This window comes from Miscanthus floridulus, chromosome 10, assembly GCF_019320115.1.
Source record: "Miscanthus floridulus cultivar M001 chromosome 10, ASM1932011v1, whole genome shotgun sequence".
In the NCBI taxonomy this organism is placed as follows: domain Eukaryota; kingdom Viridiplantae; phylum Streptophyta; class Magnoliopsida; order Poales; family Poaceae; genus Miscanthus; species Miscanthus floridulus.
The window spans coordinates 1,792,233-1,811,989 of record NC_089589.1 but is presented as its reverse complement, the minus strand read 5'-3'; the positions used below and the strand labels follow the sequence as shown (position 1 = coordinate 1,811,989).

General features: G+C 45.1%; 2 protein-coding genes across 2 annotated transcripts; both read left to right on the top strand.

Moving 5' to 3' along the window:
• The first annotated feature begins 13,058 nt into the window (after positions 1-13,058).
• On the top strand, positions 13,059-14,037 carry LOC136485572 (uncharacterized). Its single transcript, XM_066482423.1, has 2 exons — positions 13,059-13,364; positions 13,503-14,037. Exons 1-2 carry the CDS (start codon positions 13,112-13,114, stop codon positions 13,829-13,831), a joined length of 582 nt encoding a protein of 193 aa, XP_066338520.1. The 5' UTR covers positions 13,059-13,111; the 3' UTR covers positions 13,832-14,037.
• A 2,622-nt stretch (positions 14,038-16,659) lies between these two features.
• On the top strand, positions 16,660-19,041 carry LOC136485326 (uncharacterized). Its single transcript, XM_066482236.1, has 2 exons — positions 16,660-16,898; positions 18,515-19,041. The coding sequence occupies exons 1-2, from the start codon at positions 16,691-16,693 to the stop codon at positions 18,874-18,876; spliced, it is 570 nt and encodes a 189-aa protein (XP_066338333.1). The 5' UTR covers positions 16,660-16,690; the 3' UTR covers positions 18,877-19,041.
• Positions 19,042-19,757: the final 716 nt, after the last annotated feature.

The following is a 19,757-nucleotide window of genomic DNA, read 5'->3' as shown; positions in this document are numbered from 1 at the left end:
TCCTGCCACTTCAACGACGACCTTGTCAGGGGTGTCATCGAGCGCGAGACCCGCGCACTAGCGGCGTCCATGACCATGGAGGAGATTTTCTGGCGCACCATCAGCTCCTCCATCAACCACCAGTCCATCTTCAAGTTCGAGAGCGTGCTATTAGATTGATCTCTAATCCCAAACTAGGCCCAACGCCCAGTTGGGCCTTTGATCCGTGCCTTGATCGGGGGCGCCTAGCCCACTATGGCTGGAGGGCCCCTGTCATACTGCGTTATATATATAGGTGGGGGCCCCTGTCATACCGTGCTGGAGGGCCCCTGTCATACTGTGCTATATAAAGAGAACCCATTAGACCTAACACTAGATGATCTTTTCGATCTTAACAATGGTACCAGAGCCGGGTTGCCAGTGTGTAGATCTAGTGTGGGGTAGAGAATTAAAAAGAAATCGAAGAGTAATAGAGGGTTCGATCCGGTTCAGATTGAAACCCTAACCCAAACCGTCAGGGGAAGAAGAACAGTGATGTAACCCTAACCTAACCCCAAAATCGGAAGAGCTAGGAAGGGGCTTACCTCACCGATCTCAAATCAAAACAAATAACGAATCGGGTTAATCCTAACCCTAATGAAACCCTAACCCTAACCCTAATCCCCAATCGGCAAAGAACTGAGAAGAACATAGCAAGATCTAAAGACAGAGAAAGGGAAAGTGGAAAGGACATGCGAGGCGGCTTGCCGGAGCTAGACCGACGGCCGCCGATAACAAGAGTAGCCCTAGCCTAGCCGTTGTGCGGGAAGGTTACCCCGCCACAGCGTGGAATCCACCCGAGCCGTGCCGACTCACTGATGTTCTGCTGCGCCGCGCACGCTCAGGGCACCACCGCAAGGCCGCTCGACGGCGATGCGCTCAGGTTTGGGCGAGCGCGCGCACCGGCGAGGGGCCCCGCAGCAGTGCCACTACCTTCTTTTGCTCCAGCCGCCACGGGCTGCCATCGTGTCGTGGTCCTCTCTGACTGCGGCACTGAGGAAGAGAAGGGGAAAGGGAAGAGAAAGGAAGATGAGGAAGGGGAGCCGGACTTGGTCCGGTGGCTGTCTTCCTCACCGGCGCCGACGGCCACCGTGGCCGCCACCGCTGATGCCGGCTCAGTGTGAGAGAGCGAAGAGAGAGAGGCAGAGAGTGAAGAGTGAGCTAGGGTTTTTGGGGGAGCGACGCCATCGCCGTTTTTGTTCGGTCGAAGAGGACGCGTAGCCGTCGATCTCCATCGAACGGCGTAGATCAACTGGACCCGAATTTGGCTCAGGCGGGCTAGAGCGCCAGGCCGCTTTCCCGGCCTAGGCCCAGGTTGCGGCCTGGGAAGGGGTTGCGGGCGCGTGCGCAAGCTAGGCCGAGCTGAATTAAGTCCGGGTCAAATGAACAGGAATGAATTGAGCCATTTTTTTCTTTTTTCCAGAGAATTTAGTTTATTTCCTAGAAATAGATTAATGGCTCAAAAGAAAATAGCAAAGAGGAGTTTACCTATGGGTAAAAATTCATAAATTATGTGTAAGTTTCCGCTGCTAAAGAAATAGTTTATTCTCCAGTTATTTTGAACCAACGTGATATTTAATTAGAGAAAAAGAGATTTTGACATGATTATGATATTGTTATTTTCTGACCAACATTGTTAATAAAAATATCGTAATTTTAATGATTTTATGTATTATTTTTATTTCTGCCCAATGGTGATATATATTTAATGTATAAACAGTTGTATGTTTTAATTTTGACCAATGTTGAAATCAAGGCATGCAATTGTTGTTATTATTTATGTTCTCACTCTATATGAATTGTGTTTTCAGGCGGATACAACTTGATGGGTTGTATCAAAGAGATCCCCACTCTCAAAGGTGACAACTACACGGAGTGGACGAAAAAGATTGACATGGCCTTCATCTTGGCTGAGGTGGACTGAGTAGTCACCTCACCGTGTCCCACTGAACCTATGGCAGACATATAAAGTTTATGGAAATGAGACACACTGTCTTCCTAGAGGATGAAATGATGAGGGGGCGCATAGTAGCTCGAGAAATTGACCTTGAAGAGAAGCGGGTGTATGCGCCCACTCTGATGATTCATGAGCTATTTTTCTCACTACCTGCTGTTACTGCACCGACAGTGCAAGATACTATGGTGCCAGCACCTGTTGTTATTCCACCTGTGGCAACAATGAATGACGATGAGGAACCTGTTCTTCAGGATCCTATAGAACCTATTGCCACACATGAAGGAGAGCAACAATAGCCTTAAACAGAAGATGTGCCAAATGTGGAGGCCCCTAGAAGGTCTCCAAGGGTTAGAAAATTAGCTATTCCTACTGACTATGAAGTATACAACACTTAGGAATTTCGAATGGAGGATGATCCCACCTCATTTGAAGAAGCCATGAGAAGTGATTATTCATCAAAGTGGCTTGAGGCCATGGAAGATGAAATGAAATCTATGAATGCCAATAAAGTTTGGGACTTGGAAATAATTCCTAAAGAAGCCAAAACAGTAGGCTGTACATGGGTCTACAAAACAAAACTTGGCTCTCAAAGGAATATAGAGAGATATAAAGCGCTACTTGTGGCAAAAGGCTTTACGCAAAGAGAAGGCATTGATTACAATGAGATCTTTTCTCTAGTCTCATGTAAGGATTCCTTCAGAATCATAAAGGTATTAGTGGCACATTACGATTTAGAATTACATCAGATGGATGTAAAGACGATATTTCTCAACGGGGACTTGGAGGAAAATGTTTACATGGCACAACCAAAAGGTTTTGTCATGGAAGGAAAAAAACGAATGGGATGTCGTCTAAAAAAATCCATTTATGGATTAAAACAAGCTTCAAGACAGTGGCACTTGAAGTTTGATCAGACAATAAGGAATTTTGAGTTTAAAGAGAATGTAGAGGACAATTGTGTCTATGTAAAGTTTAAGAATGAGAAGTTTATCTTTCTTGTCCTGTATGTGGATGATATCTTACTTGCTAGTAGTGATGTCAGTCTACTACTGGAGACAAAGAAGTTTTGGTCCTCATAATTTGATATGAAAGATCTTGGTGAAGCTTCGTTCGTTTTAGGGATCGAGATTCATCGAGATAGAAGTAAAGGGGTATTAGGACTGTCACAAAAGGTATACATAGAAAAGATCTTAAAGAAATTTAATATACACAAATATAGTCCCTCACCTGCTCCTATAGTCAAGGGCGATAGATATGGGGATTTTCAATGTCCCAGGAATCAGTATGAGATCGATCAAATGAAAACGGTTTCATATGTTTCAGCTGTTGGAAGCTTGCAATATGCTCAAGTATGTACGCGCCCTGACTTGGCATTTGTTACCAGGTTACTTGGCAGATTCCAGAGCAATCCTAGAACAGAACACTGAAAATTAGTAAAGAAAGTCTTGCGTTATTTGTAAGGAACGAAAAGCCTCATGATGATGTATAGAAGATCAGATTCACTCTATATAGTGAGATATTCAGATTCTGATTATACGGGAGATAATAGAAAATCTACGTTTGGATATGTATTCACTCTCGCAGGGAGAGCTATTTCATGGAAAAGCTCAAAGCAAACCGTCACTATATCATCCACAATATATGCCGAGTTTGTAGCGTATTATGAGGCAACGAAGCAGGTGAACTTGCTAAAGAAGTTCATACCCGGTTTGAAGGTGGTTGACGATATCTATAGACCACTTAAGTTATACTACGATAATAATCTGACAGTACAGTATGCTCACAACAATAAGTCAAGTGGTGCTGCCAAACACATTGACATAAAGTATTATGTTGTGAAAGATAAAGTCCGGGATCATGTCATAAGTCTTGAGTATATAAGTACCGAAAAGATGCTCGTAGATCCGCTTACAAAAGGCTTACCACCCAACGTGTTCAGAGAACATTTAGCCGGCATGGGTTTAAGGGAAAGCCTATAATTTCTAGACAAAAGAATGCCCAAAGTTAAGTATCTATTTCAGAACAAAGTGGTGTGTTGTAGTTGTTAAATCTATCGGCAATTGACCGTGACGATGAAACATGCTCTATGCGTTAATCTGTAATGGAATGAACAAAAGTATATGATATGAAATTGAAAGATAGTAGGAGATTAAGGGGGAGATTGTTAGATTGATCTCTAATCTCAAACTGGGCCCAACGGCCTAGTTGGGCCTTTGATTCACGTCCTGATCGGAGACGTCCAGCCTACTATGGCTGGAGGCCCCTGTCACACTGCGTTATATATAGAGGTGGGGGCCGGCGGCTCTGTGTATGAGGTTTACCGTGAGCCGAGCTCCCCACCGAAACCTAAACCCTAATCCCGATCAGAGAGGGGCGCAACCAGTGACGGGAAGCCATCAGCCGCGCCGCCCCGCTCCACCGACGTCGACGACTTCATTGACCTCTTCCCCGAACGTCGCTGCCCGTGTGCAGACTTCACCGACGAACGAGATGACGACTTCTGGACCATCTCCCTTTGCGGTGTCAGGTTCGACACGTTCTTCTTCTATTCCTCTCTGTCTCTCTAGTCTCGATATCGCATTCACAGTAAAGAGAACCCGCTAGACCTAACACTAGAGGATCTTTTCGATCTTAACACGTGCAGCTCGAGGTCGAGCTCAAGCACTCATGGTGTTCATGGTGAACGAGGAGGAGCGACAGCGATAGGACGCAGTTCGTGGACGTGTCAGGGGACGACGCCTTCATGGCGTTCATGGTGGACGAGGAGGAGCGACAGCGACAGGACGCCGCAAGGCAACCCAACAGAGAAGGTGTTGTTGACTGTCTGAGTCTGACAGAAAACAGAGCTTGGAAAGCGAAGCGTACATGGGCTCAAACATTTCCTTTTGGGGGCCCAGGGAGAACAGGAGCTAAAGAGCAGCGCTGAGGACGGGTGGGAACAGCAGCAGGCGTGGGTGGTCCAGGTGGAGGCCCATGTCGACGACGAGATGAAGGTACTAGTTGTACATTTCCTTGGGCTCTAATTTGGTGTCTAATTCTTCTCTTTATAGTTCTCCACGACCACCCTATCTACGAGCAGATAGATTTTGCATGTATTCTAGTATTAATGGCAACTTTTGTATAGCCGAATATATATTAATTAGAGCTTCCAAAGCATGTACTCTGGAGTAGGTTTCTTTTCTTCGTTCTCATTTTTCCTTTTGGGCCCAGGTCCAACATGAGGTGCAAAGTAGTGAGCGGCCGAGCAAGATCGCTCAAGTCAAGAAGTCATGCAAGAGGGCCTGCCAATCGCTGAAGCCGCTATTTTTCCAGGTAAGATGGGAAAGGAAAAAGTTCATTTTGTCTCCCCCACCTATCGCGAAAGTTAGTTTTTCGTCTCTTAACTTTAAAGCCAGGCATAGTTCCTCCCTCATCTCTCAAAATCGGTCACTTTACCTCCATGGCTGTTTACGTTGGTGGTTTTTCTTTTTTTCTTTTATGCTTATTTTGGCTGAATCTTTGAAAAATCATATTTAATCATAGAAAAATCATAAAATAGAAATACCAATTGCGTTGGATTTCACATTAGTAATTCTCCACAATGAACATATCATATGGTATACTTTATTATAAAGTTTGTGTGGTAACTTTATATTTATGGTTTTCTGTAATTAATTTATAGCTGTTGTTTCTCTGATCTAATTATGGTGAAATTTTTATGGTAGGCTAATCATTGCATGGTTGAGCTGTAGTAATTAATTCGTTCTTTCGTGTGTTGAAGCCGCGAGAAGAAAGGAGCCGATCGAGCCTTGCGTACCGAAGGGATCCGAGCCGAGCCGTCGTGGAGGCGCTCCTCGCTTCCACGATCACACGCGCGAACTCCAGTTGCGCCACACACACAGAGACAGAGTCAGGACTATAAATACTCTCCTTCCCAGATCGAGAGGATTGAAGGCGGCCCGGTGGGAACAGCAGGCGTGGGTGGTCCGGATGGAGGCTAATATTCGCCCTGTTCGTTTGGCTTATAAGCCGTATTTTTTTAGTCAACGAATAATATTTTTTTCTCACAATAAATCAGTCAACAGTACTTTCAGCCATAGCTTATCAGCCAAGCGAACAGGGCAATTGACATCGAGATGAAAAAGGTCTAGTCGTACTCAATTCCAAATCTCTAATTTGGCGTCTCATTTTTCTCTTTATAGTTCTCCACGAATACCCTATCTACGAGCCCAGATTTGATATAGATTTTGCATGTACTCTATCTGGTGTCAATGACAACTCTTATATAGCCGAATCCATTTTTTTTTGTTTTGAGAAAAAGCCGAATCTATTAATTAGAGCTTGGAAAGCATACGTGAGTTATTTTTTGCTTTCGTTTTCTTTCTTATTTAGGCCCAAGTCCAACATGAGGTGCAAAGCAGCGAGCGGCGAGCAACATCGCTCAAGTCAAGGAATCATCATGGAGGAGGGCCTGCCAATCGCTGAAGCCGCTAATTTTCCAGGTAGGGTGGAAAGGCTCACAGCATGTGCAACCCCACGTCCACCAGGCTTCTGTCCAATCGGGCTTACAGATCCAACCTTGCGACTCCTGTGCGATTTTTTTCGACAAAAATACAGACATGAATGAACTTTGTCTAAAATCACTGTTTTCCTAAGACAGCGCTGCACAAATGTGGTTCCTTTTGACTCCTCATAAACTTAATACAAATTATTCAAAGCTGCCACTGAAGCTACTTTTTACAATCATTTTTATAAAATGGCTTCGGCTTCACCGGACATGCCATCAACGGCATTTAATGAGAAGCTGTCACAAACTTAATACAAATCATTTTTATACAAATTATTCTACATGAGAAGGGGAAGGGAACACTATCAACGGCATTTAATGACACGCATGGATGCTACATTAATTGTACTTAAAAATAGAGCAGTGGAGCATCGTGTTTCTAATCTTACAGACAAGCTAAGAACAGGCAAGCCCCCGGCGTCAGCCACACCTCGACCGCCTAGATACTAACTTCCTCGCGCATTTAATGCAGCTGTGCAAATCCTGCTTGGCCCCATGTGCACTGCGTCACCATTCGCGTATATAAGTCACACACCATGGCGCCAACCAAACACACACTCCTCCAGAACGAACGCACGAGCCGTCTGTTCTCTGTTGGCGCGCAGGGGAGTACACAGCTCGTAGTGCAGAGTAGCCACTTTCTTCGTCTCCAACTAAGTAACTAGCTAGCTAGCAGAGGTCATCGATCGTGGCGTTGGTGAGGGAGCACGGTGGGTACGGTGGCTTCGACAGCGCCGAGGCGGCGGCCTTCGACGCGCTCGGCTACGGCTACGGCCACGGCGCGCTGCTGGGCTTTGACGCGTCGGCGGCGCTGTTCGGGGAAGGGGCATCCGCTTATGTGTCGGACGGCGGGGACGCCTGGACGGGCGCCGGGGCGTCGACCGTTCTGGCGTTCAACCGCGCCACGGCAGCAGCGGCGGCGGCTGTGGTTGAGGACGAGGAGGAGGAGAGCGACGCGTGGATCGACGACCCTGACGACAACCTCTCCCAGCACTTCAACGACGTCGTCAGGGGCGTCATCGAGCGCGAGACTCGCGCACTGGTGGCGTCCATGACCATGGAGGAGATCTTCCGGGCCACCACCAGCTCGTCCATCAACCACCAGGCCGTCTTCGAGTTCGAGAACGTGCAGCTGGAGCTCAAGCACTTCGACCGCCTCATCGTCTACGACGCCTGCGTCTACGTGAAGCCGCAGTCCGTGGACGTGTCGGGGAACGAGGACTTCTCCTACGTGGTGGCGGCCGAGGACGACGGCGAAGGGCACACGGGGAAGGTGCTGTTGACTGTTGTTCTGTTATATGAGCATTTTTTTTCTTTTTTTGAGAGGTGTTATATGAGCATTTAGCTGACAGACAGACAACATGCATGGTTCAAGTTTTTTGTCGTCGTTTTTTTCTTTCTTTCTTTTGGGCCCAGGTCGAAGAGGAGGTGCAGAGCAGCGCTGAGGGCGGGAGCAATCAGGAGGGCCGACCAAGCAAGATGGGTCAAATCATGGGGTGGGCCTGCCAATCGCTGAAGCCGCAAATCCTTCAGGTAAGATGGGAAGGTAAATCCGTTTTGGCCCACTGGGCCCTTATGCATGTGCACACCCACGTCCATTGGGCTCTGGCTTCTGTCGAAACGGCTTGGAGATCCAGCCTTGGCCCTTGGAACAGATAAAAAATCTCCTTAAAAAAAGAAAGGCCCATGTATTTTGTATATTTACGAGGTCCGTGCCCGTGCGTTGCTACGGGTTTCAAAATCCACACTATTCTAGGTATTTCCTACAATCCTATGTATTTTTTAGCTAACACATGTAAGAAATATCTTGTGTGCATCATGGTTTCGATTTGAGACATACATGGCTAGCGAGAAATTTGGAATAGAGAATCTCTATATTTAGATAACCAATTAAAAAAGTTATTGGAGAACATTTTTCTATCAAAAATTCTATTCCTAACCATTAGTGAGGATACAGAGAGTGTCTTGGAGTTGCTCTAACCATGGCAATGACTACTAATGATTCTAAGCTGAAACTAAAACTATGGATTAAAAAGCATTGACGCGGTGCATATTGATTTTTATGTAATATCAAATCACACATATTACATGATTATTTTTTAAACAGCATACTGCATTATTAAGATTACTGCATTATTATTACTTTCGGCATATCTAAAACTAAAATTTATTATCTTTAAATTTAATGCAGGTCCTGTATGGCAATGATGATACCACAGATGGCCAGCTCAAACAGCAAATAAAATTGTTGTCCAGTTATTCTCTGAAGGCGCTCTGGTTCGCCATGCCCATGTTCTACGCGTCCCTGACCCATCACTATTCTACATCAACAACATTACTATTCCTGGTTGCTATCATCGTGGATGCAGCGCTCATCCTGCTGCTGTCAAAATGGGGCAACGCCTTGGTCTGCATCTCATGGCTCCTCCTAGAGCTGGCGACCTGCCTTCTGATTCTCTCGTTCAACAAACACTATGCCTTCGCCATCCTCACCGCGCTACTCCTGGTCGTCGTCGTCGCCCTCCTCCAGCCAAAGCTGCATCACGAGGCCGATAGGCACGTGTTGCCATTCTTCACACAGGACATGATGGGAGACGATGAGGAGAGTCCACACCTGGGCCATCTGCTGGACCTGTCGCAGGGCATCGCCAGTTTTGGCGGCCTCTTCACGGCGATCGCCGGACGTTTCATGGTAGGGCCTGTCAACGCGGTTGGCTTCTTCTTCTTCTGTGCGATAGCTCTCGGGCTCTATCTGTCCATGGTGGTGACGGTGGGAGCTGTGACTCGACCCCACGCCAAGTGTCTGGCCATTGTCGTCATGGTCCTCGTCGTGCTCACGTTTATCGCCGCCTGCATCCCACTTGTTGGGCACTCGGGAAGCAAGCCACAGGTTATCACGTAGTAGATCCATGGATCTTTGCCTACTTAATTATCCTTGGCATTCTGTTTTTCTTTTAGTTTACTTGTATGTATCTGAGTATGCTGTCCGATGCATGCTCAAGTTTGTGCAATTTTTTTCTTTTAATTTATTGGTTCAAATAAACACAGCGGTGTATCGTGAGAATACAAATAACGGATTTTTTTTTTCTGAATTCTCCTTTAATTTCTGTCAGCCGAACTGTGAGTGCTGTAACCTAACCTTGAATAGCTATTTGACGTGATATACTATGGTTAAACCTCATGGCAATCAGAGATCAATGGCAGGGATGGAAACTAATGCAGCTGTAATCGTACTATATATTAACATTGAAAGTACCCGTGTCATATATTGCTATATGCTGTATCGTGCAAATGTTTCAAAAGAAAGTAGATGCACTTATGGAAAAAGAAGGCGAAAATGAAACTTTAACGACAGAGCTGCAGACCTTATTTTAGGCATAAGCAGATAAGCTCTACTCCTATTGAGAAGGGAACTTTGCCAAACTTTAATAATTTAATTAATACCAAATGTAGGGGGTCAATGAAACTATATATGCAACATGCACACTGGATGAGCCAGGTTACAGCACAATTTTAGGCCTGATTTACATACGGCGAGTGTAATTGATTTCAGTATCATTATTATGCCCTTCTCCAATAATAAACTTAGGGCTGTACTTATGAGGTTTCAAACACAAAATAAAACACAACGGTACACCATGTTCACTTGATTGTTTCTGTGGCTTATAAACCGGCTGATACTGTTTTGTTGTGAGAGAAAAACACTGTATCATGGCTGATAAGCATGGCTGATACGATCAAGCGAATGCCGCGTTGCAAGCACCAAAAATGATCAACTAACATGGACTAATTAGAATAGATAACGAGAGCTTCTATTAGCAAATAAGCACCAAAAAGCTAGGCACCACAAGATAGAGCATGATTTTAGAAGAAGAAAAAAAATCCAAAACTTACTCATAATTTTTGAGGTAAAACAGACTTTATATGGATTTTCTAAAATTAAATCAAATTAAAGGATTTTTAATTGTATTATTTTTGCATGTAAAAATATTTTTATATAAATTTTTTAAAAAGTTTTTTATGAATTTTTGGATTCTATTCCAAATATTGGGATTTTCTATATTTTAGGTGCTTAAAATATAGACTTCACGTGTATACTATACGAACATCACAAAATACATCATAAAACATTACATGTATACTACACGAACATCACCGCACGTCGCCTGAACAACAAACACAAATTCAGACGACTGTCGTATGTATGTGAACATCGTAAATACATCATAGAATATCATATGTATACTACGTAAACATCGTAAAATTCATCATAAAACATCGTCTGAACAATAGACACAAAATTCAGACGACTGAAGTATAGAAAATGTGCCAAATATTTGTAGTGTGATTTATCTCCTTCAACTTTTAACTTAGACCGGGTCAACAATGCAGTGATTCGGCTACGGAGAAACTTTTAACTTAGAAGCCAGCTGCCGTGACTGGCCCTACCATGTAGTAGTAGTATCCCATGATCCCAGTGACCAGGCCGCCACAATTGGCAATGGCGTCTGATATGTCGAATAAATGGTTCAGGTAATCATTCTCTTGGTCACCATCGGTGAATGCCGGCAAGGCATATTTGTTTACTGCATGTTGCAACTTTAATCGAAGGACGGCCACAACAACGATCAGGAAAAGCACGGTGAGGATACTGAAGGCATAGCATCCGTTGGACGGGAGAATGAGAAGGCACGCCGCCAGTTCTAGGAGTAACCGTGAGATGCAGACCAAGGCATTGCCCCAATTTGGCAGTTTAATGAAGAGTACTGCATCGATGATGATGAAGACCACCATAATTTGGCCCACAATAGCTTACTGCCTTGCTCTTGGTCTGCGCCTCTGCCGCATGCTCTGCTTTTGCTTCTGCCTCATGCTTGGCAGCTTGCAGGGGCAGCTTATTTTTCCAACAAATCCTCAGCCGTCCCTACAAATCGATTTCTAGGGATGGCTTGACAACCGCCCCTACAAAACATTGATTTATAGAGACACTTGTATACGGGCGGCTAGGCAAACCATCTCTATAAATTATCAGGAACCATCCCCTATAAAAATTTCTGTCGTAGTGAATTAACGCAAGATATATAGTGGCAAGTATAGGATTTTCAGAGGGGTTGCAAGCTAGGCATCTTTTTTTCAATCGCCATGCATTTCTTCTCGATTTTTCTAAATGGCCCACGCCACACAAGCAAAGAGGTACGTACAAACCTATTTCCTATTTTCTTAGGGGCACCAAAATCACATGCATTGGCTATAGATGTACATGCAGCCCGCAGTCCTTTGGCATAGCACGAAGCCCGCTATTTCGACTTGGCATCAGCACAGCACGACCCGATGTTTCGCGGGCCGGGGCCAGCCTAGCCCGATGCATAGGGCCGTGCCTGGGCCGCTACTTAGACACGATGGGCGGCACAGCCCGACCCGTAATTTAGCAATCGGCCCGGCGGCCCGGTGCAAGCCATGGCCTGCTAAAGGCCCATCGCCCCTAACCCTAACTTCCCCCTCCCCACACATAGGCGCAGCCCCCTCCCCGTACCCGCGCCACACTCACAGAGTCGCGCACTCGCTTTCCACGCGCTCGTGGTCGCCATGCTCGCCTCCTTCCTTCCGACTTCCGACCTCTACACGGACGCTCCCTGGAAGCTCCTCTCGCTCTCACCACGGGGTGCGCCGCTGCCGCTAGGAGCTCGTCACCTCTGCACGGCCGCTCCCTTGAAGCACCACCACCCGCCAGGGGCTCCTCAACTCCCCGCGGTCGCGCCTGGAAGCGCCGCCACCTGCTGGGCAATCGGCCTCGACCGCTGTGGCTTCCTAGGGAGCAAGCGCGCCGGCCTCGGGGGCGTCGATCAACCCTGAGCTCCGCCCTGCTCCCTTCTCTGCTCACCCCGATGGATCCGACGTCAAGCACCCTGGGCTGCCTCCCCTTCCCCCGTCTCTCTGGCTTCTCCTGGCATTCAGTGGGCCTCAGGCCGGTCCGGCCCGCTGGCCATGGCATGCTTTCCGGGCCAACCCGGCACAAAAAACGGCCCGCCAGGCCATGCCTGGGCTGTCGCTTAGGCCTGTGTCCCTAAGAGGCAGGCCCATGCCGTGCGGGGCTGGCCCGTTGGACATCTATACACAGCGCAGCAACATGTGTTGTGCTTGAGCGCAGAAGGGGTCTACCAAGCAGAAAACTCGGTCGAGCCAGTCGTCTGATCTTGGCATTGCCGCTCGTACTCTTCATAATTACAACAAAAGAGGCTTCTTCAGTTCACTAAATATAATATATTCTGAACCGGCAGACAAAGCAAAGCTAACCATCACACATATGCTTATACTACTTTATTTTATAAAAAAACTGACAAAACAAAGCTAACCATCACGATACTAGCTACAGTACTTTTATAATAAAAGCTGGTAGCTTGCTCAGTCAATAAATAAATGTACAATGTATTCTGAACTGGCAGGCGAAGCAAAGCTACCCAGCACTTGTCCCTCACACGGCCTCTATATAAGGCGGGCATGCATATATACAATGATGCATCATCGCCACAGCAAACAAGCTGCAGTGCACAAGAACACATAGTGCAAGCAATACTAGCGGTGATAGATAGATGGCGATGCCGTTGAGCTCCTGCACCACTCTCCTGATGACCCGGGCGGCCGCGCCGGCGCCAACGCCAACGCCGGGTAAATCCTCTCCCGGCGCCGGATCACTGCAGCTCCGCAGCAGACAACCGGCGGCGGCTTCGTCAGTAGAGGCTCTGCGCTGGGCCTCCTCGTCATGCAAGGAGTCCCGGTCCCGGCGGGCTGCTCTCTTCGCGTGCCATGCGCTAAATAAGTACTCGTACCACATCGAACCCGCTGGTAAGTGGTAAGCTGTATGTAGTGCCACGCTAAATAATTTTATACTAAATAAAGCCGAACTTCATTTATTGATTGATCGACAATTGTACATACTGCTAGTAATTAAAGTAATAAATTGATTTTGGAATGAATTGGAAGCCCTGGTGTACCGGCCTACAACTACATCAGCGGGCACCAACTGGAGAATCTGGGAAGACAAGGACAAGGACCTCATCATCCTGGAGCTGGAGGTAGGAGAATTGGCCCAGGATAAACTGGAGGTTTCAACAACGGACCACGTGCTCCTGGTCGTCAAGTACAAGGGCGACATCAACGACGAGTGGCGGGCGAGCTCGCTGGACGTCCGCCTGCTCATGCCCCCTGGCTACGACGAGAAGAATGTGGGCGCGATGATGCTGTCCAAAGGCTGGCTTCAGATTACCATCCCCAAGCCCAAGCACGAGCCCAATAAGATACAAATCTCGTAGGCGCCCCCGACCCCGACGACCTAGTCATCACTACTCTACTACTCGTAAATCTATTTATTCAGGAGAACAGAGAGAGTATATATGTACGGATACCTGTGCTTTCTAGCTTATTTATCAGATTCTGCTCTGCATGCATGTGCTTTTACTGGATCTTGGTATAGACAACCAGTGAATAAAGTAACTACTGTAATAATCTTGTACTCTGTCGTTTAATAATCATAACACATCTTCTAGTGCCTGCCTCATTGCGTGCTTCAACTGGATCTTGGAATATATATTAGGCAATTACATGAATATAAGAATATAAATCACGACATGACACATGCCTGTTCTCGGTACTACTAATGATATAATAAAACATGTTATGGTCTTACTATTACTAACTGTTTAACGCAAAATATGGACAAAACAAAATTGACTCCAGAATCACTATGCCACAACCAATCTATTACGATGAACGACGGTCTCTAAAATATAATATTAACGATCAACAAGCTATAAAGTCCTAACGGATCATCCGTGCTATTTTTACTTATATAGCTACAGTAAATCAGTCGCTACATATATTTAGTTGTTTCCTCGAACTAAAGGTTGTTAAAAACGCATATTAGAGTCAGACCATCTGTCCGAATAGCACATTGCACGCCCCGCCCAGCCCACTCACGTGTGCACAGTGAAATTTACGCCCAGCCCAGCCCACTCACGCCTTGCGATCGATTTAGAGTCGCTATAGATTGACTATGGTATAGTGAATTTTCAGCAGATTTAGCATATACCTAGCAGAAATATATAGCCACCAATTAACACAAAACACTACTACAGATATGACTTTCACTGCCGGCTGCAGCACTGCCGGATTTTAAGAAACCGATAGTGATAGCACATTATTGTCGGTTTTTGGCTAAAACTGACAGTGATAGGACCAACCGACACTGATATTCGGGTCTTCACTGTCGGTTCATATCATTGTCGGTTTTAGCCAAGAACCGGCAGTGATATTGGGTCATCACTGTCGATTTTACCCAATAACCGACACTGATACTATCACTGTCGGTTCGTGGCTTAAACCAACAATGATATGCTATAAGAAAAGTTCATAACTTTCTCATATGATGTCCGATGAAGACGAACTTTATATCAAAGTTGTAGTACTCGACGAGATTTACAACTTTATAGTTTAAACTTTTTTGATTTGAGGCTGTTTGAATGTCCAAATATACACCACAAGATTTTATAGAGTTAATACCAAAGGAGTACCATATGCTCCATAGTCATAATTGAGTGTGGAGTGGTAGTTAAGGATCTCGGATGCAGAAGTGCCCAAAACAAAAGTTGTAGATCACAAAATGTTATACAACTTTGTAGTTCACAACTTTTTTGTTTGAAGTCGTTATGATGTCCCTCTGTTTGATTGGCAAGATTTCATATAAGTTAACACCAACTAAGGCCATATGTTCCATAGTCATAAGTAAGTGTGTAGTGATATTTAAGGATCTCGGATGAAGAAGCGACTAAAATAAAAGTTGTAGATCTAAAAAAAGTTATGCAACTTTATAGTTGACAATATTTTCGTTTGAAATCATCTATCTAACGAAAATCACGTTTGATTTCTAAAGTTTAAAATTTGAATTTTTCAAACGATCTTGGATGGAGAAACGCCCAAAACAAAAGTTGTAGATCTTAAAAAGTTATGCAACTTTGTAGTTGGCATCTTTTTCGTTTGAAATCATTTATGTAGTGTAAAATACGGTTGAATTTTCTTAAATTTGAAATTCAAATTCTTCAAATGACCAAAACCAAAGTTGTAGATCTCGAAAAGTTAAAAACTTTGTAGTTGACAACTTTTTCATTTGAATTCGTTTAGGATCCTAAATACTTATTTCAAAATCAGATAAACATAAAAATGGCTAGGACGAAAATCTCATTTGGACAAAAGCTTCTTACAGGTGGAGTGGTTAGTGGACGAACATGCGAAGCAGGTGGTCGGGAGTTTGAGCGCCGGTGGCTGCAAAGCGTGTGCTTTTCGCGCACAAAATCACGTGGCTTGTAACTTGCGACGCGCGACCATGTGGCTGCCCAGTGGGGTCTCTCCCGGTATTAAAAAAATATTTTCCCTATTTTTTCAGCCTGTTGTTCGAGCGCCGGTGGCCACGAAGCATGCGTTTTTCGTGCAAAAAATCAAGTGACTTGTGACTTAGGACGCGCGACTATGTGGCTGTCCAGTGAGGTCTCTCCCAGTATTAAAAAAAATATTTTCCCTATTTTTCAGCCTATTTTTTGAGTTTTTTGAAAACGATATCACTGTCGGTTTTTTAGAACCGGTAGTGATGAGCCTCCCTCATCACTGCTGATATGCCACTGTCGGTTCAAAATCTGACAGTGAAGAGATGTTTTGAACCGACAGTGATGTGAAGAACCAGGGTAGTGGAAGATAGTGGCAAGTATAAGATTTTCAGAGGGGTTGCAAGGCATCTTTTTTCAATCGCCATTTCTTCTGGATTTTCCAAATGGCCCACGCCACACAAGCAAAGAGGTACAAACCTATTTTCTTAGGGCCACCAAAATCACATGCATTAGCACAGCAGCAACGTGTGCTGTGCTTGGACGCAATATAGATTCTGAACCGGCAGACAAAGCAAAGCTAACCATCACATATGCTTATACTTTTACAAAAGCATGCAGCAGCTTGTTCAGTTCACTAAAAGTATATTCTGAACTAGCTGGCGAAGCAAAGCTACACAGCACTTGTCCCCCACACGGCCTCTATGTAGGGCAAGCAAGCATATATAGACGATCGAGCACAAGAACATAAGTGCCGTACACACCGTCGTCCTTGTAGTAGCTAGCGCTAGCAGTTAGATGGCGATGTTGAGCTCCTGCACCACCCTCCTGAGCCGGGCGCCGCCGGCACCGGGGAAATCCTCTCCCGCCGCCGCACTGCAGCTCCGCAGCAGACAACCGGCGGCGGCGTCAGTAGCGGCTCTGCGTTGGGCCTCACGCAAGGAGTCCCGGTCCCGGGCTGCTCTCTTCGCGTGCCATGCGCAGAAGTACAACATCGAACCCAGTGGTAAGCTGTAGGCCTGTAGCTGGTGTACACGCACGTACCTACCACGTACGTACGTGTACTACGTTAATATAAATATTTTTTTTCAAAAAAGAAACTTACTTCATTAATTTATCGATCGACAAATACATACAGTACTTCCTACATAATGCAAGTATGTGACATGTTTTGTTTGAAAGAAGTATGTGACATGTTAAGCGCATGCATAGAGTTAAATGCATGATATTGCAAAAAAAAGGAGTTCATTGCATGAGAGGTCTATTTACTTACATGTAGTTTCAGTTAGGCCTATCGACTTTTAAAAGTGTATTATTTTTATCCATAAACTTTTTAATTGATTTAACGCAGATCCATATCTCTTCATTTACCCCCTAGATTCAACTTTGGTCCATAAACTTTTTAAGTGATTCACCGCATGTTCATACCCCTCCATTTGGCTCTAGGTCTAACGTGACATGTAGAGTCAGCGGTCAACATGGTATAAAATTTACAGAGCTCATGCTTGTCCCCCCACCCGTGCTGCCTTCCTTTCCATGTACTCTCTCAAGCCCGCCATCTATGCCTCTGCTCTATCTTTGCTCCAGTTCTCGCCACCACCGTTACCAGTCACCGAGCTCTTCGTTGTTCCTCGCCTTCCGCTTCACCTATGTCCTAGAAATCGGGTTTATTGAGTCCATCCCTGCATCATCTACCTTTTGCACTCATTGGACACGTAGAAATCATGTCGGAGCTCCTCGCCCACCGTACAACAGTTGCCATGGTCGAGATTTGAGCTTGTGTGCACCGTCGTTCCCGTCGGCGTAGGCCATCACTACTTCACCACATGTGTGTTGAGTCTGTTGTGGTCGCCTCGTCCTAATGCGCACGTATTTGGGGGCAAGTCTATGTTAGAACCACCATTTCTGCCACCGTACGTCTTCTACCTTCTACCCACCGTCGACCGATGGACGGGCACGCTCGTGCCCGACCGCTGCTAGCATCCATCGGGTGAATTAAAACCACCCACGCACGGATGTGCTGGAGATTGGTGAAGCTCACGATTCCATCTATTATTTTCGTTCATGAGTGTCCCTTGGCTGAAGTGGCCCCTCACCACCATATATGTGCCTATGTTGATTTGGGGAAGAAAGAAGAGGAAGGATATGACTCGTGGGATACACACGCCGCCACATATCCGCCATGCGCCACCGGACCTTAATTGCACGCAACTATCCCCTGCTCCAGTGCTGCTTGTTTGGTTCTTGCGCTCACCACCTGTGTGTCGTACGCTACCGGCGAGAGGGAATGGAGCAAGAAAGGTGAAGGCAAGGTGATTAGCTAATTGTAAATTTCATGTCATGCTGGCCGCTGATTTCACATACCACGTTAGATCTAGGGCCAAACGAAGAGGTATGCACCTGCGGTGAACCATTAAAAAGTATATAAACTCAAATGCTGAATCTAAGCATCAAATGGGTATATGGACGAACTACTTGATGGGCTTGGAAATCGACTTTTAGAGACCTAACCGAATTTGGTTAATGGATATACTATGCATATTTAATTAAATATTCTTGTAAGCATATACCCACACACACACTAAGTTGTACTAAAGTAATTTTATTTTGAAATTTGCAAAGCCCTGGTGCACCCTCGCCCATTTGACGGCAGCGACTGGAGTCTCGGGGAAGAGAAGAACCGCATCATCCTCAGCCTCAACGTGGGAGAGTCCACGACCGAGAAAGACCTGGAGGTTGCAACAACGGAGGACCAGACCCTCCTGGTCATCAGGTACAATAAGGAGGACAAGAGCAGCAGCAGCAGCCCGGCGAGCTCGCTGGACGTCCGCCTGCTGATGCCTCCCGGCTACGACAGTAATAAGATGCAGGCGATCATGTGGAATACGGGCTGGCTAGAGATTTCTATCCCCAAGCCTAAGCACGAACGCAAAACGATACCTATCACGTCATCGACAAAGACCCAGACAACCCCGACCTCGTGATCGATCATCTCAGTATGTATGGATATAGATGTGTGTGTGTGCCTTCTCTGCTTCTGTTCTGCATGTGCTAATAATGTACTTACAAGCAGCATATACGTGTAGCTGCTTTAATAGTCTTGTACCCTAATGTGATGTTTAATCATGTATCTCCTACTATGCCAAGCCTCATTTCGCATCAACTGGATGTCGGAATACTGTCTACGCAGTTGTGCATGATTAGATATCAAATTTGAATCACCACAGAAGGTGATACGACATATATGTTTCTACCACTAATGGAATAAAGCATGCTATCTTACTATTACTAACTGACGTCTATAGTGGAGTCAACACGTTAATTCTCGCGAGATATGTTAGAAAACAGAAGGAAAATGCGAGAAATTCTCATAAATCAGAAACTATAATCATTATCGCCAATAAACATGCATTGGACTTATTTTGGTTTATAAAAAAATCATACATCTTTGCCATCACAAAATATTCATAAAATTACCCTCTAAATTTACATCTAATTACCTAGCTCTTTTGCTATGAACAGTTAATTTAAAATATCCCAACTCTGCCATAATGAATACCTATTTTTTTTTAAAAAAATAACCTACATATGTTTTTACGAAAGATAAAATAATCCATTTTATTTTCATATCAATGACCCCTCTTTAACTATAAAAAAATTTGAGATACCCTTCAAATCTACGTGTAGATACCAATATGATCTAATATGAGAAATAATTCTATAACCATAAAGTATGTAATTTATATTTCTAAATTACACACTTCCACTAGTGTTCAGTTAAAATTAAGCATAAATGTTATGTGCCACCGTGTAGACCAAGTAAACAAGTGCGCAAGGAAAAAAGTATGTTAATAATTTATCAATT

What these genes read in the sequence shown, in the direction of transcription:
- LOC136485326 (XM_066482236.1), top strand. Translation starts at nt 16,691, where the DNA reads ATGGCGATGTTGAGCTCCTGCACCACCCTCCTGAGCCGGGCGCCGCCG. An exon ending in GTACAACATCGAACCCAGTG is followed by an intron (nt 16,899 to 18,514) that starts GTAAGCTGTAGG and finishes AAATTTGCAAAG; the next exon opens with CCCTGGTGCACCCTCGCCCA.
- LOC136485572 (XM_066482423.1), top strand. Translation starts at nt 13,112, where the DNA reads ATGGCGATGCCGTTGAGCTCCTGCACCACTCTCCTGATGACCCGGGCG. An exon ending in GTACCACATCGAACCCGCTG is followed by an intron (nt 13,365 to 13,502) that starts GTAAGTGGTAAG and finishes ATGAATTGGAAG; the next exon opens with CCCTGGTGTACCGGCCTACA.